The 25,101-nt window shown below is 48.0% G+C and overlaps 2 protein-coding genes across 3 annotated transcripts in view; one reads left to right on the forward strand and one right to left on the reverse strand.

Annotated features, from left to right (window-relative positions):
• Nucleotides 1-227: 227 nt before the first annotated feature.
• On the forward strand, nucleotides 228-14,027 carry GPRC5B (G protein-coupled receptor class C group 5 member B). 2 transcript variants are annotated; one of them, XM_081965716.1, is made up of 4 exons: nucleotides 228-441; nucleotides 7,995-9,009; nucleotides 11,101-11,213; nucleotides 13,641-14,027. In XM_081965716.1, exons 2-4 carry the CDS (start codon nucleotides 8,004-8,006, stop codon nucleotides 13,683-13,685), a joined length of 1,164 nt encoding a protein of 387 aa, XP_081821842.1. In that variant the 5' UTR covers nucleotides 228-441; nucleotides 7,995-8,003; the 3' UTR covers nucleotides 13,686-14,027. The 2 variants fall into 2 exon arrangements, with proteins under 2 accessions (XP_081821842.1, XP_081821843.1); XM_081965717.1 differs by lacking the exon at nucleotides 228-441 and adding an exon at nucleotides 6,445-7,585.
• Nucleotides 4,608-25,101, reverse strand: part of IQCK (IQ motif containing K) — a gene marked incomplete at its 5' end in the record, with an annotated part of 38,522 nt that continues 18,028 nt past the window's right edge. Inside the window, 3 exons of the mRNA XM_081965737.1 lie at nucleotides 4,608-5,102; nucleotides 20,893-21,038; nucleotides 24,308-24,419. Of these exons, the coding sequence (XP_081821863.1) occupies nucleotides 5,067-5,102; nucleotides 20,893-21,038; nucleotides 24,308-24,419 (294 nt within the window). The 3' untranslated portion in view covers nucleotides 4,608-5,066. The remainder of the gene's footprint in view (nucleotides 5,103-20,892; nucleotides 21,039-24,307; nucleotides 24,420-25,101) is intronic.

The raw sequence follows: 25,101 nt of genomic DNA on the forward strand, positions 1-25,101 counted from the left end.
GGGGGGGTTGTTCCCCTGTGATTGCAGCCCTTGAGATGGGAGGGGGAGTCCCTCCAACACGAGGAGAGTCCTGCGAGGGCAGCCTTTTTTTTAATCTTCGGCCAGCCGGGGGCGCTGCGGACCGCGGAGCCGTCGGGGGGGCGGGGCGTAGGGGGGAAACAGGCGGAGGTGGGCGGGGCGTGGGCGGGGCCTCCGGGACAGCCCTCCCCAGCCGGGAGGGGAGGGAGCAGAGCCGAGGGGCAAGCGGGACACTTTGGCGACGGGTTCGGAGGCTGCAGCAACGCGGCCCGGGGGGCGCCGCTGGTTCCGCTCTATGAGCCCGGCCGGGGCTGCGGCGCCGTGGGCGGGTCGTCGAGTGCCGCCGCCGCCGCTAGCATCACCCAGGGGCCGGCTGTGACCCGCGGGGGGCTGCGGAACCCGCCCGCCGGCCGAGGAGAGACGGTGAGCGCGGACGGAGGATGGGGAGGCTCTGGTTCCGCCGGGATCGCAACTCAGGAGCCCAAGCCGGCTCAGGGGGCTCTGAAGTCCCGAATTCCAGCCGGGAAGGCGGCTGCAGTGGGGAAAGCCCTCTCGGTGTTGGCGGGTGGGGGGATCTGTTTCTCTCCTCCCCGAGGGGCCGGGTGGGTTTCCAGCGGAGGATGGGGATGGTGGAGGCGAGGGTGGGGCCAGGGCAGCGGGCTTTAAAGTGGGGGGCGATGGGTTCTTGGAGCCCGGAGCGCTCCCTGGCAAGGGGGAAGGGGGTCTGGCTTTAAAGTAGGGGATGATGGGTCTTGGAGCCAGGTTTTGTCGCCAAGGAGGGAAGCTGGCTTTTAAAGTGGGGGATGATAGGTATGGGAGCCTGGCATTGTCGCCAGGGAGGAGGAGGGAAGCTGGCTTTAAAGTGGGGGGATGATGGGTCTTGGAGCCAGGTTTTGTCGCCAGGGGGGAGGAGGGAAGCTGGCTTTTTAAAGTGGGGGCTGACCGGAGTGTCGTGGCCAGGCTCGGGGGACTGCAGAAAGTCGTGCAGACGCAGCCCAGGCGCTGGAAAAGCGACGGAGGAAAAAGCAGCGCCAGCCCCCCCCCCCCCCTTCCAACCTGGCTGTCGGTTGGGCTTAAAGGCGATCGGTCCCTGCCTTGCTTGCCCCGAAAGAGGAGCGCGGAGCTCCAGGGCGCGCGCTTTGCAGTGCGGGGAGCGGGGCCGCTTTCGCCTCGTTCCGCGGGTTCCTTGAGACTGGCTCTCGTGGGGGGGGGGGGGTAAAAAGAGCGCCTGGCAGTAGCTGGCAAGCTGGAGGGCATCTGGAGCGGGAGGGATCGAGCTATAAAGACCCAAGAGAGCCCTTAAAAATAACTTGAAGCGATGGATGGCCGCAAGTGTTCCCGAGGAAGGGCGGGGGGAGAGGATCGGAGCTGCTGAGCGCTTTTTCGTCTCCTGCGCCCCTCCAAAGAGTTTAGGACTACACCTCCCATCCGCCCCGGTCAGACGGAGAAAGGACTCCCCCCCCCCCCCCCCCAGTCCGCCTTGAGTTCTGACGGCCGAGCTGGATAAGGGATTGCGAATCAAAGGCATTTTTTTGCGCTTTGCGTTGCGACAATGAAGGCGGCGAGGTTTCCAGTTCGGGGTGGGGGGTGTATGTGCAGAGCAGAAGCGACGGCTGGTAGGGCGAGGGGGATCCAAGGATCCGTAGGATATTTGGGGGAGGGGGCGGTGGTCGTAATCAAACAGGACAGGTTGGATTGGATGACCTCTGAGATACCTTCCAACTCTTTCCTTCTATGACTCTGTAAAGGTCTCCTGTTTGAACAGGGGGTTGGACTGGATGACCTCCGAGGTCCCTTCCAGCTGTCTGTCCTGCTATAATTCTGTAAAGGTCCCCTGCTTGAGAAGGGGGGTTGGGCTGGATGACCTCCGAGGTCCCTTCCAGCTGTCTGTCCTGCTATAATTCTGTAAAGGTCCCCTGCTTGAGAAGGGGGGTTGGGCTGGATGACCTCCGAGGTCCCTTCCAGCTGTCTGTCCTGCTATAATTCTGTAAAGGTCCCCTGCTTGAGAAGGGGGGTTGGGCTGGATGACCTCCGAGGTCCCTTCCAGCTGTCTGTCCTGCTATAATTCTGTAAAGGTCCCCTGCTTGAGAAGGGGGGTTGGGCTGGATGACCTCCGAGGTCCCTTCCAGCTCTGCCCTTCTATGCTTATGTAAGGGTTTCCTGCTTGAGCAGGGGGGTTGGGCTGGATGACCCTTCCAACTCTGTCCCTATTTTTATACTTGCCTTTTTTTTACGTGCTTTTGAACTGCTAGGCTGGCAGAAGAAGAGGCTAGTTAGGACCGTAAAATAGGAGATATGAAAGGGTTAAGGAGGAAGATCCAATGTTTGCAAACAGCATCCTGAAAGGTTTTGCAGTCTTTTCACAGCTGCCCTTTTGGTTTTTACCTTGTGCTTCAATCACCGGAAACTTGCCTTGGATCAATCTTGATCCAAGATTACGCATCCAACGGACAAGCTTTTGAATGCCACAGAGTTCTTTTGCGGAGTTGGACATCTGAGGTGTCTGTGTGTCATTTATTCCTTCCGCACCAAGATATCGTTGCTGAAAGGGGTAAATCAAGGGTGACCAACCTTGGCAACTTTTAAGACTTGTGGACTTCAACTCCCAGAATTCCCCAGCTGGCTGAGTTGAGGTCCACAAATCTTAAAGTGGCCAAAGTTGGACACCTTTGGTTGAAAGGTACAAGAGCTAGTTGGGGAATTCTGGGATTAAAGTCCACAAGTCTTAATATTTGCCGAGGGTGGATACCTGTTCTCACCGGGGCTTCCCAAGAGCAGGAAGGAAACTCCTGGTCCTGACAAAAAACCCTTTTATTAATTGACTGTGAATTCTGCTCATTCACATCCAGCAAAGTCTTTCAAGGGAGGATTTACAGTCACAGACCTTCTCTGGCTTGGAGAGCTGCCAGGCTGATATCTGCAAAACCTGGCAAGGAGTCTCGGAGAGTCACAAACCAATGAAGTGAACTAATTGCCTCCTGCAAACTCCACTCCCCTTTCGCTCCTCTTTTATTTCCTCTAGGAGGGGCCATTCATCCTCCATCTGTGGCCTTACTCCCAAGTCGACCCCTGTTCTTTAGCTCTTCCCTTCATCTGGCAACTCTGCGCATGCTCACACTGGGAACAGGCTCCAGCTGTTCCTCTGCCTCACTGATGTCTGACTCTGAAGGCAGCTGATAACTGGCATACGGCCCTGGCCCCCTCTCTGCCTCCGACACAGAGCTCTCATCAGAGCCTTCCCCAGACTCCAGGACTGGCCCATCTCCCTCCCCAACCTCCTCACTCTCTGAATCTGCTACCACACTACCTCTGGTCTAAAGGTACAAGAGATAACTGGGGAATTCTGGGAGTTGAAGTCCACAAAAGTTGCCAACGCTGGACACCCCCTGATGTAAACGAACAGGGTTGTGTAGAAATGTTGGCGGTGGAAGAGGATTCCACAGGCTCCTTTTCAAGTCAGACACTTTCTTGGACCCTTTTGGAAAAAATCAGGGAGGGCATGGAAGCTCAGCCTATGATAGAAAACAACATTTCCCCCTCTAGATAGCTCAGACAGAAGTCAAACTGGGGCGGGAGGGGGGAGGTTGGGGGAGGAGGAGGAAATACATGCATCCCATCCTCAGCTTTTCCGAGAGAATTTGCTTGGTAACAGAGTGATGGTTAAATCCACAGACTGGAGGTGGGGGAGAAGGAGGGATTTAATCAGATTTAGGGCAGTCCTAGAAAATGGGGGTAGATATCAAGATAGTTGCTGTTGTCCAGTGGAGAAAAGAGAAGGTTGTGTCTTGATGGAAAGCAGTGGGGGGCGGGGGGGGGGGAAGGGAGGTTAGAGATCTGGCTTGGGATTTTTATTTATTTAGGATATGGCACAGACCCCATGGATTACGGTAATAAAATTATATAGAAGAAGCCCAGAATACACGTACGATGGAAATACGTAGTGGTAAGGTTTGAGGAATGCAAATCTATATGCATATATAAGTTACGGGGGACGCGGTGGCTCAGGGGCTAAGACGCTGAGCTTGTTGACCAGAAAGGTCAGCACTTCGGCGGTTCGAATCCCTAGCGCCGCGTAACGGAGTGAGCTCCCGTTCCTTGTCCCAGCTTCTGCCAACCTAGCAGTTCAAAAGCACGTAAAAATGCAAGTAGAAAAACAGGAACCTTTGGTGGGAAGGCAACAGCGTTCCGTGCGCCTTTGGCGTTGAGTCATGCCGACCACATGACCACGGAGATGTCTTCGGACAGCTGGTTCTTTGGCTTTGAAACGGAGATGAGCACTGCCCCCTAGAGTCAGGAACAGCTAGCACATATGTGCAAGGAGAACCTTTACCTTTTACCTTACAGACCCGGTAATAAAATTATATAGAAGGGAGCCCATCATACTACAGTACATGTATGGATGGAAATACGTAGCAGTGAGGTGTGAGGAATGCAAATATATATAAGTGCATATATAAGTTACAGGTTACATTTTGAAATAACGTGGGCTCGTAAGAAACAGAATGCACGTTCTATATATTCATTAGGCCGTTTATCCAAGGAAGCGTGGCTTTCGTTAGTTGGAGAAAGTCTGTTTATCCTGCCTAAGATAGAGGGAGGGAGGAACTGAAAGGCAGATAAAGGAATGATCCCAAAGAGGCTACTAAATGGAGTCTATCCAAGGGGGGGTGGGAGGTGTTGTTGACACATCTTGGAGGAGATGATTATGGATTTGTTCTTAACGCTCCTCCGACCTGACCCATCTGGGAACGAAACCTCATTTGGAGTCGAGGAGTAAACACACCAAAGCGATACACACCAAAAATAGGCATTGTTGATCAAGAAACGCAGATTATAATGCATGAAGTTGTAGGTAGGAGGAACTTCTGGGTTGGAACTGTTGGGGGAGAAGACATGAAGTCAAACCCACGCCTTTGGGGTCAGGTGGTGGAGTGAGTTATGTGCTGGCTGTGTTGCGCTTGTGGGGCGGGGTGAGGGAGGAGAGGGGAGAGGAGAGAGAAAACAAGGTTTTTGGCAGGCAGGGCAGCCACAGCTGGAGATGGCTGAGTTCACAGGGGTTGCTGCTGCTTCTCGGTATCAGGCTCCTAAAAAAAAAAAAATTAAAAGGGGAAATGTTTCTTTAACCTCCTAGGGCAGGGATGGCTCAACTTTTCCCGACCAAGTGCCCAAAGCGGGCATGTGCCCGAAACACCCCCCCCCAATGCCCCACCCAGTGTATGCCCCTTGCTCCCCAATGCATGCACACACACACACCCTATGCATGCGAGGCAGAGACCTCAAGACCAGCTAGCTGCTGGGAGGGTGTGCGCACATGCGCGACGGAGCTGAAGTGGGGCGACGCCTCGTGTGCCATCCGAAAGGGCGCTGCGTGGCATCTCTGGCGTGCGTGCCATAGATTCACCATCACTGTTTTAGGGTGGGCTGAAGTTCACAAGTTTGGGCCAAAGCCGCTGGCTATCTTGGCCAGCGGCTGGCTCAAGAGAAATCCGGTAACGCTGGATGCTCTTTGCCTCTTCCTATGAATGCTAATTTCATGTTTCTTTAAAATAATAATAATAACTAGGAGGATGAAGGATACGGATTCCGAGTGTTGGTACAATTGTGAAGGTGCCAAAGCAATTTGCACAGTCAGGTGGCTACGAGAATAAGCCCCAGGTGTCCATCGTAGGACAGCTCTTCGGTTACCCGAGGCCTGCTGATGGGGGGTTCCTGTTTATATCCTCCTGGGATCCTGAGGACAGAAAGGCACTGCAGCCCAGAATTATGGCTCTTGCTTTGTTGTCTTGAAAGTCCTGGATTCAACTCTGGTTTCTCCATGCGAAAGAATCAGGGACCAGTGAACCCCACTGGTGGCCTTGTGGGGCCTGTGATGGGGATCCAGACTGGAGAACATCTAGTCCTTCAGCTGCTGAACTCCTGTTTATCCCCTGTCCCTGGACGGTAACCATTGCAGCACAAAGTTTCCCCACCAAGTGCAAACCCCCAAGCTTCCTCTAGTCAAGTGCGATCTGGTGGGATCCAGGAGATGCGCCTTCTCTCTTGTTGCACCTGGGATAGGCTGCTTCTTTGGATTCAAAGGGCCTTGACCTTTCAGAAGGCGACAAAGCCGTGGCTCTCCTCCTCAGTGGCAGAGCAATAGATGAGTTGACCTTTGTGTTATGATTATTTGAATTCTGCTTTGGGTTCGTTGACGAGAGGTTTTATTATCCACGTTGTTTTTGTGGATCGTTGTTCGTTGCCCAGAGTTGACATGCGAGATAGGTTGGTTACATATTCTAAGCGAATAAGTGCTGCCTTCCCTCTCAGATAGAGACCAACCCTGAAATCCATGGGTTTCCAACCGTTGTCAAACAACCATAAGTAGGATGCCTTCTGTCTTTGATGGAGACCAACTCTCTAGAAGCCATGGTTTTCCGCAACCAGTGTCCACCATCCATAAGTAGGGTCCTTTCTTTCTCTGGGATGAAGACCAACTCTAGAAGCCATGGTTTCCTTAACCAGTGTCCACCATCCATAAGTGCAGTAGCTTCCTTCTCTGATGGAGACCAACCTTAAGCAAGCAATTTAGAGCGCTTCAAACTCTGGGTCTCTTTCTACTCCTTCAAATCTGGTTTTATTCCAGATTTCCAGGCAGAAAAAACTCAACTGCTGCTGTTTGGCAACCCAACAGAATGCAGGTGGCCTCCTGATTCTTGCACAATCTTTGGAATGTTCCAGTTTGATTCGCAGAGGGGTGTGTGTGTGTGTGTGCGTGCTGAGATCGTTGTGTGATTCAAGTGCGCCAAAGGGAGCTTTTGAACATGTGACCAGCAGGGCCTGCTATATTTGGGGAAAGGGGGATTGATGGCCGAGCTCTGTATCCTGCTTGGATTCCAGTTGGGCTTAAGGTCTTCTAAAAATACCCCCGATGGGATTTTTTTTTTCATCCCTACCGCTGTGCCCCTGCATTGGATCATCCAGCGGCAAAAGTGCAGGGCCGACAGGAGTCCTTGCAGCATTGCGATGCAGGAGGAGAGGAAACAAGTCGAGGCGTTTGCTGTTATTATTATTTTTTGCACGCCAAGCACAATGTCCTCATCCATTTACAAGTCCAGGAGTCCGCATCTCTCTTCGGCAGGCTGATCATCAGCTCTGGTTGTGCCTCTGCGATCTCCCACCCCCCCAAGCGGATTTTATTTTTTTTTCAAAGTAGCTGGGAAGAAACTGGGCAGAATTCCCACTCGGTGCGATATTCTCCCGGGGGAAGGAAAGGGTGGGGGAAGAAATGTCAGAACTGCAGCGAAGGTTTTGGTTCTGAAATCAAGAGTAGCATTCCTTTTTTAAAAAAAACAAATCTTTTGCAGTCGTACTGCAGCATTCCTCCAAAACCTTGAGTAGCTGAAGCGTAGATGATGGAAACTCTTTTCTGGTGGCTGTTGTTTTTATGGTCCAGGAAGTCAACCCAAAGTCTTGGTCGCCCCAGCAACAAGTCCCTGCAGTTGACTTGGCAACCTAAAGGGTTGACTCATGGCAATTGGATGATGTTGTTAAGAGATATTTCACTTCTCAGAAACAAACAAACAAGTAAGTAAATTACCGTATTTTTCAGATTATAAGACACACTTTTCCCCTCCCTAAAAGAGGTTGAAAATTTGGGTGCGACTTATACTCCGAATGTAACTTTTTCAAAGCTTTTTTTCAGCCAAATGAGGCGCTAACGAGTGAAGGGATCTTCTTTTCTCGTTGCTTCTGACGATCAGCTGTGCTTTAGAAGCTGTTTTTTAATCCCCAACCAGGGACCCTTCTCAGGCCAGGCGAGGAGTGACTGGGAGGGGAGGGCGAGTGGCAGGGCCAGCCAGGGATGGGACAAGGAGCTGCAGCAGAAGGCCCCAAAGAGCCACACGCGGCTCTGGAGCTGCAGGCTGCCGACACCCGTCCTAGAAATAGGAAGCAGCAGGCAAATTATCGTCTTTACTTTCTTTTCCTTTTGTTTCCAGGTAGAGAAAATGTCCACCTTCCTTACGGTTGGCCTTCTCCTGCTCTTTGTGGTGGCCTATGGTTCCTCGGAGAACTCCAGCACTCCACGAGGATGTGGACTGGATCTCCTCCCTCAATATGCTGCCCTGTGTGACCTGGATGCCATCTGGGGAATTGTGATTGAGGCTGTGGCAGGTGCGGGAGTGTTGACCACGCTGCTCCTCAAGTTGATCTTGCTGGTGAGGCTGCCCTTCATCAAAGGCAAGGAGAAGAGGAGCCCGCTGGGCCTCCATTTCCTCTTCTTCTTCGGGACCTTGGCTCTGTTTGGCTTGGCCTTTGCCTACATCATCGGAGAAGACGAGACCATCTGCTCCATCCGCAGATTCTCCTGGGGAGTCCTCTTCGCCGTCTGCTTCTCCTGTTTGCTCGCTCAAGCCTGGCGGCTCCGGAGGCTGGTCCGCCACGGCAAAAGCCCATCCGGATGGCAGCTGGCCGGGATCGCCGTCTGCGTTGCGTCGGTCCAGGTCATCATTGCCGCCGAGTGGCTGATACTGACGATTGTGAGGGAGGGAAAGCCGGCCTGCCGCTACGAGCCCATGGATTTTGCCATGGCTTCCATTTACGTGATGTTCTTGATGGTGGTCACCCTGTCTTTCTCCTTCTTCACGTTGTGTGGGAAATTTAAGAAGTGGAAGAAGAATGGGGCCTGCCTGGTCGTCACCAGCTTCTTCTCCATCCTCATCTGGGTGGCTTGGCTGACTATGTACCTGTACGGGAACAAGGAACTGGGGAGAAGAGATCAGTGGAAGGATCCCACCCTTGCAGTGGCTCTGGTAGCCAACGGCTGGGTCTTCCTGATCTTCTATGCCATCCCAGAGGTCCACTGTGCCATCCTGCCGTCTCAGCAAGAGAACACGCCCAACTACTTCGACACCACGCAGCCGCGCATGCGCGAAACGGCTTTCGAGGATGACCTCCAGCTTCCCCGGAGCTACATGGAGAATAAAGCTTTTTCGATGGATGAACATAATGCAGGTGAGGCTTTATTTGTTTGGGGTGGGGCGGAAGATCCTTGTCGCAAGTCGCGGTGATAATGTGGAAAGATCGACCGAATAAACATCTCAGAATGGAATACTTTAAAGTGGCAATGACTGTTGTGCAGCAGTTGCCCAAAAAGCCAACACAGTTCTAGGCTGCAACAACAGAGGGAGAGAATCAAGATCACGTGAAGGGTTAATACCACTTTACAAGGCCTTGATAAGGCCACACTTGGAATACGGCATCCGGTTTTGGTCGCCACGATGTAATAAAGATGTGGAGACTCTAGAAAGAGTGCAGAGAAGAGCAACAAAGATGATGAGGGGACTGGAGGCTAAAACATATGAAGAACGGTTGCAGGAACTGGGCATGTTTAGTTTAAGAGAAAGAAGGAGTAGGGGAGACATGATAGCAGTGTTCCAATATCTCAGGGGTTGCCCCAAAGAAGAGGGAGTCAAACTATTCTCCAGGGCACCTGAGGGCAGAACAAGAAGCAATGGGTGGAAACTAATCTAGGAGAGAAGCAACTTAGAACTAAGGAGAAATTTCCTGACAGAACAATTAATCAGTGGAACAACTTGCCTCCAGAAGTTGCAACACTGGAAGTCTTTAAGAAGATGTTGGATAACCATTTGTCTGAAGTGGTGTAGGGTTTCCTGCCTAAGCAGGGGGTTGGACTAGAAGACCTCCAAGGTCCCTTCCAACTCTGCTATTCTACCCTATTCTAAATATCTCCTGATCTGCATAGCTGCGAGATCGAAGCTGCCGTTTTGGTCCCAGGCCTCTTTGTGATGAATTGCAATTTCGTCTCCAGTTTTCACCTTCAGTTAGATGCCATGCGTCATTCCTGTTTGGCACCGAGTGCCTGAAATTCTGCTGGAATCCTTAATAGCAAATGTTGAGGAGAACAAGGCCCCTCCCTATGCTGCTGAACTACAGTTCCCAGAATCTGGCCCCGTTAGTGGAATTATAGGAATTAGAGTTCAGCAACATCTGGATGGGAAGGGATCCAGTGGATTTTCTTTCAGGCTAATCTCTGTTCACTGCCCCTGAGAAGATTTAACAGCCATTTGACTGCTTCGGAAGAGAGATCTCCCATTAGCACGTTGGCTTGATCTTAGTCCAATAAAGCAATACAACATTGACTTACAGTAGCCTGACATTTTTCCCAGGAGAAACAAGGTAGAACAAATCTATCCTTTGGTGTTTCTTTGGCATTTTTTTTTAAAAAAACCATGCACCTTTATGAAAAAAATTACAGGCCTGTATTTTGATAAGATTCCTTTTCTTTACAAGGGAAGCAGTGTGCGCCCTCCCATATTTGGCCATACCAGGTGCTTTGACAAAACACTTAATCATTCCCCTGGCTCAGCTGATAAGGGAGGAGAACTTGTGGCTTAGAGGTTAATACAACTACCTAATATGTAAAAACAGCCCAAGTTCGAATCCCAGCAAGGGTATGGCTAGCAACATACACAGACATATATATATAAGCACAAATACAACACACATATATATATATGATATATATATCTCCCCATTTTGGTTAAAATTTCTCTGCTGTCTAAGAAATATTTCAGCTTGTGGCATATGTGTATGGCTTCACTTTGAGGTGAGGTGGTGCCAGGTATGAAAGATGAAGTCCACTTGTGAAGATTCAATTAATCTGATTTATAGCTACTCATGCCTACGTACAAGGAATATTCTTAACAACCCAGGCACCTGCTTGGAATTAGATAAGAATCAACAGGATTAAAGGAGAATTGGACTTAGTTCACTTGTGGCCACATAAGGATTCTAGGCTAATCCCTCGTTTAACTCCACCCCCCCAGGCTCTGCCATTCCTTCTCCTACAGGTGGAAAACTACAGATAGGTTTTAACTGCAGGCAGGACCTAGGACAGTTCCAGTGAGTTGGAGCTGTCCCAGGTCCTGCCTGGAATTAAAAATCTTACCTGTAGATCTCCACCTCACCTTAAAGCCATCAATGGAGAACTTCCATCTGCTTCTATTTTTGTTTCCCCCACCAAAGTCACTTCTCCCTCTTTCTGTCTTCTTCCCCCCCCCCCACTTCCTTGGTTTCGCGCAGCGTTACGGACGGCGGGATTTCGCAATGGCAGCTTGGGAAGCCGTGCAAGCGCTCCCTTCCGAAGCAACGTCTACCAGCCCACCGAGATGGCGGTTGTCTTGAACGGTGGGACTGTAAGTATCAAAAGGGGATGCGTAGAAGAAGCTACCCCTTAGGGGAAAAGGCTCAACCGCCGCTTTCAACCCACAACTTCCTTCGGTTGGATGCTTGCTGATTATTGGGGAGCAGGGGAGAATGACGAGGGGAGGCGGGGGGGGGGGGAAATGGGATGCGGGAAGCTTCAACACCCAAGGGATGCATGCAGGGCCGAATTCCAAATTCTGTGTCAAGTTTTGCTTCGCTCAAATTGTTCTCTGGGCGCTGACACCAACTACGCCATCTCTTCTCTTTTGAGGGGAAAGAAGGAAGAATGATTTTATTCTGTCCCCAGGCGAGTCGGTGAAAAAAATATTGACATGGTCATTAAATCTGGTCTGAGAAACCAGAGATGACGTCTCTAGGAAAGCTCGCCCACTTCTTTGTCCATTAGCATCGGCCATTGCTCCTTTTCCCAACCAATCACCGCCTCGTAATTTTTAATTTTTTTTGCTGAACTACCATTCATTGGTGGTGTCCTCTTTTAAATCTGGGCCCTTCTCAAAGACTTCCTACCCACAGCAGCCCAAGTCCCTGGTGCTGGTTGCTTCGAAAGATTCCTTCAACGGAGGGATCCATATTATCCCCTTTGCGTTGCCTAGGGTCAACGTTGGCCAAGAAGCTGCCCAATCGCTTGATCCTTTTCGCGCTACACTTCCTCTCCACTTCTCTTGGCCCACCAATGATGCTCCCTCCCGCCTCCCAGCTGCTTAATCGCCACGCCCATGGCTCTGCTGCTATTGCTGCCCCCCTGTGGCCTGCTTCAAAATGCCACTCATTTGGCTTCTGCGCCATTAGAACTTAGGTTCGCATTCCTTTAAGTCAGCTATGGATTCCATCAGGCAATTTTCTGGTTTTTTCCCCTCCTCTTGTTGGGGAGGGGGTAGTGAGGATGGGGGAGAGGTGGATGTTGAAAAACATACAGTTGGTCTCCTCCGGAGCTGTATCAGAAAGGATATTTGAAGAACCTTAGTGGCGTAGTGGTTAGAGTGCAGTACTGCAGGCTACTTCCTGCTGACTGCCGGCTGCTTGCAATTTGGTAGTTCGAATCCCATCAGGCTCAAGGTCGACTCAGCCTTCCATCCTTCCGAGGCGGGTCAAATGAGGACCCAGATTGTTGGGGGGCAATATAGGCTGATTCTGTAAACCGCTTAGAGAGGGCTGTAAAAGCACTGTGAAGCGGTATATAAGTCTAAGGGCTATTGCTATATTCAGTTCAGCCAGGAGTAGAGGGATCTGACAGTTGACTCCACTCGGAGTGTTTTGAAGGGTAATAAATCCCAAACAATCCTCATCTCCTGTCTGATTTTATCGGCAGCAGCTGGCTTTCTGGAAGCTCACAAGCCCTTTTGCAATTTTATAGCCAAACCCCAATGGGGTGTTTTGGGTTTTTTGGGGGGCAGGTGGGAAGGTGAAAATAGAATAACGTGGGCTGTTAGGTGTTGCTCGCTCACAGAAAGGGTCTCCTTAGGGTCTCAGGAGTTGAAAGCCTCGGATCAATTCAAGGCAGTTAGAACCAAGTTAGTGAAAGTAGAAATCCAAGGAATCTGCTCCATGACTAATGGAGGAGGAGGAAGAAAGAGCACAGGTAGTCCTCGACTTACAACCGTTCATTTAGTGACTGTCTGAGGTTACAACAGCACTGGAAAAAGTTATTTATGAGCCACAGGGGTGCAGTGGTTAGAGTGCAGTACTGCAGGCTACTTCTGCTGATCACCGGCTGCCAGTAGTTTGGCAAATCGAATTTTACCAGGCACAGTGGATAGAATGCAGCATTGCAGTCTAACTCTGCTCACTGCCAACAGTTCGATCCTGACCGGCTCAAGGTCGACTCAGCCGTCCATCCTTCCGAGGTGGGTAAAATGAGGACCCAGATTATTGGGGGCAAAAGGCTGACTCTGTAAACCGCTTAGAGAGGGCTGTAAAAGCACTGAAGCGGCATATAAGTCTAAGTGCTATTGCTATCGTGACTGTTTTTCTCGTGACCATCGCAGTATCTCGGCAATCAAAATTTGGAGGCTCAGCAACTGACTCATATTTATGACGGTTGCAGCGTCCCGGGGGGTGGGGGGTGGTCACGTGATTTCTCCTTTTGCGACCTTCTGACAAGCCGAGTCAATAGAGAATCCGGATTCACTTAACAACCACCTTACTAACTCAACAACCGCAGCGATTCGCTCAACGACTGCGGCAAAGAAAGGTCGTCAAATGGGGCAAACCTCACTCCCCCATGGTCTCGCTTTACCCCGACGGAAATGTTGGGCTCCATGGTGGGTCGTAAGTCGAGGACTCCCTGCGCAAGGCGAACGGCAAAGCAGAGCCATGTCACGTCACTGAGTGTTAAATGCAGGAATTTCTCAGCGCTCAAAAATGCTTAATCGCGGATGTATTATCCTTATTTCCAGATTCCAACTGCTCCACCAAGTTACACTGGAAGACACCTTTGGTGAAAAGCTTAGAGGCCATAGAGGAAGAGAGAGAGAGACAGACAGAATCCATTAACAAAAATTGATTGCCCCACCCGCTCTACCTCCCTCAAAAAGTGTGTGTTTTTTGTCAGAGGGAGGAAATCCATCGGGGGCTCGTGGAAAGTCCTAGAAACTGATAGCTTGGAGTTCTTTTCTCCTTTTTTTTTTAATAAAACGAATAAACAGAACAAAAAAAGAAAAAGAAAAACATGAGCACTGTCAAATCGATAAGCTAACTACCAGGAGCCTCCGCGGTGCAATAAGAAGCTGACCGGATTGAAACAGTAGACCTAGGCACATGTCTTCTTTTTTTAAAAATAGAAAAAGGGTGAGCGGGGCGGGGAGGGGGGTGGGGAGAGAAAAGGGTTCAAGTGGCCAAAATCACAAGAAAGTTTGAGAAAGTGGGAAGGCTTTGGAAGGGGCTAAAGGTCTTTAATTCAGGTAATCGTGCTTTGTGCGTGATTTGTCCACACAAGGGGGACTTTTGACTTTTTTGCTACTCTTTAAACAGCATTCATGTGACCGGGGGGTGGGGGAGAGAAATTTAGATCAGGGGGTGGTCTCCAAATTCAACAACTTTTAAGACTGGTGGACTTCCGCTCCCAGAATGCTGGATGAGGCATTCTGGGAATTGGAGTCTATCCATCTTAAAGTTGCAAAACTTTGGAGACCTCCGATTTGGAGCAGGAGTTCTCAACCATTTACGTTGGGTGGATTTGATGCTGGCTAAAGCATTCTGGGAATTGGAGTCTATCCATCTTAAAAGTTGCAAATCTTTGGAGAGCCCTTTTAAGATGGGTGGACTTGATGCTGGCTGAGGCATTCTGGGAATTGGGGTCCACCCATGTTAAAAGTGTCCGTCACTGAGAAACGCCAATTTAGAATAAGTTGTGGATCTACACTACGGAACCTTGAGTGACAAGACAAGATATTTTCTCTTCACACCCAAGGTGCTTGGTGTGTGCTTGTGGGGGGGTCCAGAGCAGGTGGCAACAGGGACCTAACGTCAGTGGTGTCTTCGCGCAGACCCTTCAAAGTTCTTGAAACCACAAAAGCTTTCGCCCGGCTCCTCTTCTCCCAAGAAGCAATACAGAGCAGTTGACCATCAGTGGTGGGCTTTGATAGGACCAAGGAAGCCATCTGCCCTACCTTCCCGGCTGACCAAGGTCACAGAGGGGCAAAGTCTCACAAATTGTGTCTCCAGAGGGGGGAAAAAACAAAACAACTGGTGCCAGAGAGGTAGCTACAGGAGAAAGAGAACACATGGGAATGATCCCGCCAGGCTTCCCAAGAGTTTCCCCCAAAATGGATCACCAAAATGTATTGTCCTCACCATGAATTCAAACCCGAGGTCCTTCTCACAGGCCAAGAAATCCTCTCCACGGGGCGACCTTAAAATCCCTCCCCCTCTTCACTCCCAACCCTAGTGGAACACCGAAGCCTCGTGGACTGCAAAGTTGTTTTGCACATCAATTGCCTTTTCTCGTGTGTATCTGGAACGTTGGGTTATTATTGCTGTTGTTGTTATTATTATTCTTTGATCGTTTTCACATAGATGTTGGAATCTCTTCCCCTCCGGGCCACTCCCTCCCCCCACTCTTTTGCCACGACCCCCTAATTCTTTCTGCCTTTTCACATTGCTATGATTTCAATGACGTTTGGGTGAAGCATTCCTTTCGTGGGTGAGCATTTTAAAGCATGTAGATTTGCCATTTTTACATTCGGCTGGCTAGCTAGCACCTGCTTTTTCCGCTTTCCTAGAGACTAAAAAAAGCCATTTGCTTGGTTGAGAGAGGTGTGTGTGTGTGTGAGTGAGAGAGAGAGAGAGAGAGACAGAGTCAGAGAGAGAGAGAGAGTGAACCAGGGAAAATATCTCAAAGGATAGAATTTATTTTTCTGCACTTGTTCTCAAGAGATTCGCTTTGTAAATGGGGAATTGACGGTGATAACAGAAATAAGATTGCTGAATCCTTCAGATTTGCAAAGCTGATCGCCAGTTCTTAGGGGGGGGGAATGAAATGCAATCAATTGGTGTGTGAGGATTCCCCCCCCCCTTTTTGCGTCCCCGGTTTTTAACGTAACGAATTCTAAAATTCGAACTGTCCGAATGCTATTTTATATGTCAGTTTCTTGCACTCAGAACTGTCCATATTAAAAATAGGCATTCTGTCTTCTCAGGAAAGATTCTGAAGGGATCTCTCTCTGGCATGCTAATTTTCTACATATAAATATTAGCATTAGGATTAATAATAATAATAATAATAATAATAATAATAATAATAATAATAGTAGTAGTATGTGAGGGCAAAGGGACGCGGTGGCTCAGTGGCTAAGACACTGAGCTTGTCAATCAGAAAAGTTGGCAGTTTGGCGGTTTGAATCCCTAGCGCCATGTAACGGAGTGAGCTCCCGTGACTTGTCCCAGATTCTGCCAACCTAGCAGTTCGAAAGCACGTAAAAAATGCAAGTAGAAAAATAGGGACCATCTTTGGTGGGAAGGCAACAGCGTTCCATGCGCCTTCGGCATTGAGTCATGCCGGCCACATGACCACGGAGACGTCTTCGGACAGCGCTGGCTCTTGGGCTTTGAAACGGAGATGAGCACCGCTCCCTAGAGTCGGGAACGACTAGCACATATGTGCGAGGGGAACCTTTTTACCTTTACCTATGTGAGGGCATGCCATTATGTAACGCCGTGAACCAAGAATTATTCTGAAAATCTTAGACATCAGCTGTAGAACTAGTAAAAGGTCCGTTTTACCTATCAATTATCCTAAAGCCAATCTCTATTCGGACAGAGTTGCAGGGGATAGGGAAATAAACTCCTTGTCCCATCAAATTTGGTGCACTTTAATGTTTTGCTAACATTGTTTTTCTTTTCTTTTCTTCCTGTTTAAGAACTGCTTTCTTTGTTTATGATTTATTTGAGTCTTGTTGCTGTTCAGCGGAAGGAAGGGCTGTTATTAATTTATGTATCCGCTCTTGTCAGCTTTGAATAGCCATGTTTAGTGCAGGGGGGAAAAGCAGAGTGTGAAAAACCTTGAAATAAATGTGACGGTAGATGCCACGTTGGCGCGCTGCGCAAGGCACAACGCTGGCATCACCTCTATGAGAACCTGGCTTATTGAGAGGAAGGTAACTGGTGTAAAACCAGCCAGTGTGTGAAATACACACTTTTATTTTGTTGTTCTATGAATTCTGAGTTGCTCTTGTCGCCATGATTGTTTTAGCAAATTTAAATCTTTTTTAAAATTGCCAAGTAGGTAACAGCAATAATTTTTGTGGCCCGCAAAGGTTTACATGCTGTACAAGAGGGGGAAAATGTGCATTGTTGTGTTCCAGGAATTTGCAAAATGTAATTGGATGTAAATCTTATTTCATCGTGAAAAAGTATGGAAAAAAACTGGATCATTTGCTGTTTCCTAACCTCTGTTTAAAATACAAAGCAATATTTTTAATATATATAATTTAACACTGTGTGGCTGCTTCACACACAGAGAGAGAGATTTGATACAAATGGGGTTTTGAAACTATTTTTATTACCAAAATGCATATGATGAAAGTGGGGTAAAGATTTGGAACTAATTACTTTCCCCTGTTGAATGTGGACAAGGGGAGAGAGGGGGGAGAGAAAATTGTGTTGTTTTTAACTGGAGGAAAAGGCCATTTTTGGAAGGCTCTGAGGCTGTCCAATTTGTGTTTATTTTTATTTTTTTTTCTTTTAGACAAGGAAGGATTTAGCGGTCCTCCTTCCCGTAAAATCAATGGCGGTTTGGGAGCTTAAAAGAGAGGGTTGGACTCCTTCTAACCTCTCCTGTGAACCTGGGCCGTGCCTCCTAGTGGTGGGAGGCGTGCCGATAAAACTATAAGAAGGGATTATTATTTTCTCAAGCTATCATTATTATTATTATTACTATTAGTCTATGGCTTCTGTTTCCTGCTGCTGCAACTCTTCCCCCAAAATACCTCTTGTTAGAAACCTTTTAAAAGACACCCTTGTGTTGAGTTGTATCTGTTTGTGTTAAAAGTTACAAAAAGTTGTACATGAAGTTTGCTTTTGGTCAAAAGTTGCGATGAATGTAGAGCATCCGGGGAGGCACTTAACACACGGGAAGCGAAACTACCTGGGTTTCACAGCAGCTTGCTTTGGGAAGCATCAATGTTATACTGTGCTTTGTGATTGCCGATTCATGTAACTAGCAGATAACAGCAAATTCCCCAGCAGAAAAGCAGGCTAGAAGACAAATTTATAGAGCCGTTGGGGAAATGAGCTGGGCAAATTGGAAAGGAACAATTGGAACAACAGATGCAGTCCGAGCAACGTTGTTAAGCTCCATGCTGTATTGTTTGGCACCAATGGTGGATTTTCCTTGGACTTGCCGAATGGCAATCGACCGCCAGATGGCAGCAGAGAGACGGAGCTTTCTGAGCTCTTTGCAGCCATCTAGAGGATGTCTTGATCCTTGCAGCCCCGATTCAAGTAGCAGATGCCACCCAGCCAAGGGTCGAAGGAGAGAGTCGGGTAACGTTTTGTAAGCTTGCCTGCTGCCTTAGGTGGAGGATGGAAGGCCATTCTCCCCATGGAGAAAGCATGATCTACCCCGCTTTTCTGCATGAGGGGGAAACACCCCCTCGCACCTTCCTCCTTCCCTTCTGATTCTCGGGCTGGCTCTTGGCTGCTTGCAAATTGCACCCCCTCAAAGCCGGCAGCAATCTTTCCAGTGACTTTTCACAGTTGCTGGGGGCCTGGTAAAACGTTAAGCATGCTTCCGTTCTACTAACCTTGGGTGCATGTCCAGTGGTCTTAACTCCCTGTCAGCCGCACCCCTTTTCCACAGCTGGGTAGCTTGGAGGGTCATGCATGAAGTATACAGAAAGCAGGGCTGGCCAATCAGAACCCAAGGAGGTTTCTGGCTTGACGTTATTGGCCCGAGATGTAATCTCTACTTACATTCGCCGACTGTCAATCCCCATTCAGCTTTAGTCCTGTAGGGATCAGCTGGGTAATGAGTTCATCCTTCACACTCAACTTTCTCAAGTTTGGTGCAAACTCCAGGAGTCTAGGACTCCCAGAATTCTCAGGAACATCCTGGTGGGGAATTCTGGGAGTTAAAGAGTCCATGCATCTGAAAGGTGTCCAAGCTTAGGAACGGGAGTTCCACCACTGTGGCCAGTGTTTAAGAAGACCTGGACTACTTCCATGTCTGTGATTTTAGAAGGACAGTAGGTCCCCAGAAGACATGACGGCCTTCAGGCTGAATCCTAAATGAAACAAGATGTCTTCCAATTCTAGTTGAAATCTGCTTTTTGGGAACATCGTTGCTTTGGCTAATTTGCTGCTCGGAGTTTCCATTTCTAACCCAAAGCAGCAGAATCAGAAGCAATAGTAGCTTTGATTAAGAGGTTTGGGAAATATATATATTATAATTCGACTACTCTACTATCCTTACCAGATAATCCAACTGGTGCTTTTTATTAAAAAGGACAAGTGCTCTCTTCTTCTTTTGATAATATATGCAAACATTGATTAAATGTATTAATGTGCTTTTTTAAAAATAATATTCTCCCCTTCCTTGTCCTTTTGACCGTCGCCTACCATTTCACATTCTACGTCTCCGGAAGGTTTTTGAGACAATCAATTGTGTACCATACGGACTTGTACATAAGAGAGATGAAATTTAAACTAAACAGAAAGGAGAGTTGTAAAACATGGGCAAGAAAGATACATTTTATTTTCGAAAATGCTGTTCTTAATGAAGAAAATAAAAATAATTTAAAAAAACACACAAATAAAAATAAAGAATTACTATTTACTTACAATGGCTTGGTCGTTATTTGTTTTGTTTTGCTTAAAAGCTTTTGTGTGTCAATGTTTGTGCGGCGGGTAAAGTTCAATGAGCACAGCTGCCGTCGGCCCAATTGGGTCCCAAGGGATCCCTTTTTTTTTTTTTTGATCCTTCCAGCTGCTAATGCTTCTATTTATTTATTTATTTATTTCTTGGATTTCTAGACCGCCCCCTCTCCCCAAAAGGGACTTCTAGAATTAAGGGGGAGGGTGGAAAAAAGCACTTGCCTATTGCTGGGCCTAAAGCTCTTAGGGTGTTTTTCATAATTCGTTTGTCGTTGAATTTAAAGGAACATATTCTTGGCGAGCGCATCAGATGGTTTTGCAAACCAGTGGTGGGATTCAGACGGTTCGCACCTATTCGGGAGAACCGTTTGTTAACTTTCTAAGCAGTTGGGAGAACCGGTTGTTGGACGAAATCTCCTTTTGGGTTTTTCCCCACTTTGCAGGGCTAATCCTGTAAGGAAGGCAGGAAGGAAGGAAACATTCTGGTGTTGTTTCTAGCCTCATTTTTATAGCCCTGCTTACAGAAACTGCCTCTCTGGTTAACCCTTATGACATTGGCACAGCTAACGTGAAGCGCCCATCGACCTGAGCGACGTTGAGTTGGCCACACCCACCCGGTCACATGACCGCCGAGCCCCGGCTACCCAGCTGGTCATTAGGGCAGAGAACCGGTTGTTAAATTATTTGAATCAATGCAAACCAGACTGGCTTTGTGACACAATTTGGGGAGGCGTTCAAATGGCCAGCAAGAAGGAGACCTTCCCTAGGCAGCTACCCGAGAGCAGCGGTTCTCAAAACATTTTGATCTCGGGGCGCCTTTGCATTCTTGAAAATGCATCACTTCAGTTTATGTGGGGTTCTATCTATTGATATTTACTGCATTAAAACGAGAGCCAGTATGGTCCAGTGGTGAAGGCACCAGGTTAGGAGCCCAGGAGATGGTGAGCTCTAGTCCCGCCTTAGGCATGAAAACTGGCTGGGTGACTTTGAGCCAATCATCAGGAGATGGTGAGTTCTAGTTCCACCTTAGGCGTGAAAGCTGGACAACTTAGACCAACTGGACAACTTGAGGCCAGTCTGCTCACACTCATCCCAACCCACTTCGCAGGGTGGTTGTTGTGGAAAAAAATACAAAGAAGGTGTCTTGGATCCATTTAGAACCTTGGGGTATTTATAAAAATAATAAAGGCAGGATAGAGATAAATAAAACAGTTCTTGCATATTTAGATCAAAGTCACTTTCCTTATGCCCTACACCAGCAAGCAGATGGTTTGGGACCCTGAACCCATAATTTTGAAGAATACAACTTTATAATTAAAAGAGGCTGATGTATCTTACCTGGGATGAATTCTCTGCAAGCTTGGAGCTGCTTAGCTGGTCCTTGCTAATCTTTGCTTTGACCTCCGGTGTCTTTGACTTATCCACTGTTACAGTTTTTGAGACATTTGGACTGGGCTGCTCAGAATCTTCCAGTTTGGTCCCCACTGAAAAAAAAAACAATACACATTTCTGGTTTATATTATTAAAAACATTTTCGGCAGTCAAAAAATGGAAAACGTTCACATGCGGATGTTTAAATTGGGTCAGGAATCCGTAAAATGCCACGGAGGTGGGCTCGGTGCTTGGTGACTCCTTAAATCAGGGATGCCCAACCTTGGCAATTTTTTAAGAGTTGTGGACTTCAACTCCCAGAATTCCCTCAGCAAGGGTGGTTGGGCATTTCTGGGAGTTGAAGTCCATAAGTCATAAGGTTGGCAAGGCTGAACACCCCTGTTTTTTTGAAGACTTCTATCACATTGCTATAGGGACTCAGTGGCTGGTGAGCTTGTCAATCAGAAAGGCCGGCAGTTTGGCGGTTCAAATCCCTAGCGCTGCATAACGGAGTGAGCTCCTGTTATTTGTCCCAGCTTCTGCCAACCTAGCAGTTCGAAAGCAGGTAGAAAATACAAGTAGAAAAAATAGGGACCCCCTTTGGTGGGAAGGGAACAGCGTTCCGTGCGCCTTCGACATTTAGTCATGCCGGCCACAAGACTACGGAGACGTCTTCGGACAGTGCTGGCTCTTGGGCTTTGAAACGGAGATGAGCACCGCCCCCTAGAGTCAGGAATGACTAGCACATATGTGCGAGGGGAACCTTTACATTGCTATAAAATATGATTGGCCCACGCTAAGTCGCTAAGTCGAAATGTACGTTTGCAAGAAATTAAAACTAAACTTACTTTGCTCCAACTAAATAAAACTTATTACTACTTTGTGTGATGCATGAATATGGATTTTAAAAAAAGCCCTTGCATTTCAGACTTAACTACCATGTTCCTGACTTTGGCTTGCTTCTCAAATAACAGTTTCAAAGACACCTACACATGCAGAAACACATCTACACATAACAGAGAACCTGGAGCATTGCAGCGGCATTGACCTCCCTATGGGGCTGTGGGCTTTGGAGGGCTGCATTCTCAGCTGTTACAGAGCAGATCAAATGTCCGTGCCCTCTCTGGCACCTAAGTGGCACTGGATGCAAACACACTCTTTTAAAACATTCAGGCTCACACAAGCGCGGCTCGTGTGGCTTGATTTTCAAAGGATGGTTCATGATTTGGTACGCACGTGGACGGCGGGCGGAGGCCGGTCAAGAAAAAAAACAAATGAAATGATAGAATCAAGATCCGGTGAAGTATTAATACCCCTTTGTAAGGCCTTGGTAAAGCCACACTTGGAATACGGCATCCAGTTTTGGTCTCCATGATGTAGAAAAGATGTGGAGACTCTGGAAAGAGTGCAGAGAAGAGCAACAAAGATGATTAGGGGACTGGAGGCTAAAACATATGAAGAACAGTTGCAGGAACTGGGCATGTTTAGTTTAAGAGAAAGAAGGACTAGGGGAGACATGATAGCATTGTTCCAATATCTCAGGGGTTGCCACAAAGAAGAGGGAGTCAAACTATTCTCCAAGGCACCTGAGTGTAGAACAAGAAGCAATGGGTGGAAGCTAATCAAGGAGAGAAGCAACTTAGAACTAAGGAGGAATTTCCTGACAGTGAGAACAATTAGGCCTCGACTTACAACTGTTGGATTAGTGACCATTCAACGTTACAACGGCACCAAAAAGAATGACTTATGACCGTTTTTTTCAGACTTAGGGCAGCATCCCCATGATCGCATGATCAAAATTTGGATGCTTGGCAACTGGTTCCTATTTATGACAGTGTCCCGGGGTTGCGTGATTCCCCTATTTGCGACCTTTTGACAAGTCTAAGTCAACAGGGAAGCCAGATTCACTCAACAACCGTGTTACTAAATGAACAACTGCAGTGATTTGCTTTAGCGACTGTGGCAAGGAAGTCGTAAAACAGGGCAAAACGCAGCCCTTTCTCTCTTGGCAACAGAAAGGCTCAATTGTGGTTGTTCAGTCGGGGGCTACCTACCGTATTTTTCAGAGTATAAGACGCACCTTTTTCCCTCAAAAGAGAGGCTGAAAATCTGGGTGCACCTTATACACTGAATACAGCATTTTTGTCCTCCCGAAATCTTGCCCCCTTCACCAAAATGGCTGTGCAGAGCCTTTCAGAGTGCTCCTGGGGGCTGGGGAGGGCAGAAATGAGCAAAGAATGGGCCGTTTTTTGCTCATTTTGGCCCCTCCAGACCCCAGGAGCACTCTACAAGCTTCCAAAAGGCTATTCATGCCCTTTTGGGGGGCGAAAAATGGGCCCGTTTTTGCAAAAAACGAGCAGTTTTTGGGAGGTTTGCAGAGTGCAAATATATATATATATTTAATTTGCCTCTTCAAAACCTTGGTGCGCCTTATACTCCGGTGCGTCTTATGCTCCGAAAAATATGGTACGTTTCTGAGCTTCTTGGAGGGCAGAGGACAGACAATTTTCAGGCCGACCACGGCCTCCACAATTCTCACGCAGGGTACGTCCTTTAGGAAGATGTGAACTTAGGGAGAAGAATCTCAAGCATCCGAGAAGGAGAAAGCTGCGCACCCGTGCCAACGCACGACACATGCCCATTGATACGTTTCCACCCTTGAAGGACGACGTTTCGGGAAAGAGAATGGTAGCTTTTGTGCCCATTTTGAATGGAAGCTGCTGTTTGCAAAGGACAGATGTGCCATTGTCTGGATGGTGGTGGGGAGAAGGAGGGGGGGGGAAACCTGAATAAACAATTTTGTTATCATGTGATGGGCCCCAAAGGAGGAGGCCTTATGAAATCCCCACCAAGTTCAGTCTTGGGTCTGCCAACTCATAGTGAGTAGAAAAGGCCTTTAAAAAAAAAGTGAAGCTTCTTTTAAACAAACACACGGCAAACAAAAGGGGAAATGTTTTTTTCTTTTCGTCTGATCATGTGAAAGGGGAATTTTTTGCAAGCTGAGGAGGGACGGGGGAAACCTTTCTGTCAGTGGAAACTAATCAAGGAGAGAAGCAACTTAGAACTAAGGAGAAATTTCCTGACAGTTAGAACAATGAATCAGTGGAACTACTTGCCTCCAGAAGTTGTGAATGCCCCAACACTGGAAGTCTTTAAGAAGATGCTGGATAGCCATTTGTCTGAAACGGTATAGGGTTTCCTGCCTAGGCAGGGGGTTGGACTAGAAGACCTCCAAGGTCCCTTCCAACTCTGCTATTGTATTGTATTGTAACCTATTCTCCAAAGCACCTGGACTAGGCAGGGCAAGAAGCAATGGATGGAAACGAAGCAAGGAGAGAAGCAACTTAGAACTGAGGAGAAATTTCCTGACAGTTAGGATTACCTTTCTTTTCTTGATTGGCCCAGAATTGTCGTACCCGTTTGTGAATGTTCTTGGTCTCCCTCAAATGTTTTTGCCACTGGCGTAATTCCTGGACTTCAGGATCACAACGGACCTAGAAAAGGGAAACATTCGTGCCTGGGTAAGAAACTCTGGAGGTTATCCGTGGAGTCCATGTCAAAAGTGCTTTTTCAAAAGGCAAACGCACTACTGTATTATTTTTTTTTGGGAGTATAAGATGCACCAAGATTTTGAAGAGCTAAATTTAAAAAAAATAAAAGTTTTTGCACTCCACGGGCCTCCCAAATCCCTCTGCACACCTCATTTTTTGTGAAAAACAGGGCAAAAACCCTCTTAAACAAAAATGGACTTGTAGGGGGTTTGGGAGGCTTGTAGAGTGGTCCTGGGGGTCGGGGGGGCAAAATCAAGCCAAAAACAGCCTGTTTTTCGCTCATTTTTGCCCTCCCCAACCCCCAGGAGCACTTTGCAAGCTTCCCAAACCCTCTGCAAGTCCATTTTGGTGAAGAGGGTGGCGTTTCGGGAGGCCAAAAATGCTGTATTCAGTGTATAAGATGCACCCAGATTTCCACCCTTTTTTGAGGGGGGAAAAAGGTCTGTCTAAAATGCCGAAAAATAGCGTATATTTTTTTCTTTGAAGAAAGAAACTTCCTCAGTTCTGGCTGGGTGGCGGGTGGAGGGGATGGAAGGATAGCAGAACTAATCCATTCCCTCCCACCATTCGGCCAGAACGGATGACTGTTCTTGGATGGAAGTGAAACTTCTTCACGGATAAAACA

Source organism: Natrix helvetica, assembly GCF_964273705.1.
Source record: "Natrix helvetica genome assembly, chromosome: 13".
NCBI classification, from domain to species: domain Eukaryota; kingdom Metazoa; phylum Chordata; class Lepidosauria; order Squamata; family Natricidae; genus Natrix; species Natrix helvetica.

Coding starts and splice junctions, on each gene's coding strand:
- GPRC5B (XM_081965716.1), top strand. CDS start 8,004: ATGTCCACCTTCCTTACGGTTGGCCTTCTCCTGCTCTTTGTGGTGGCC. Junction 9,010..11,100: donor GATGGATGAACATAATGCAG/GTGAGGCTTTAT, acceptor GGTTTCGCGCAG/CGTTACGGACGGCGGGATTT. Junction 11,214..13,640: donor TTGTCTTGAACGGTGGGACT/GTAAGTATCAAA, acceptor CCTTATTTCCAG/ATTCCAACTGCTCCACCAAG.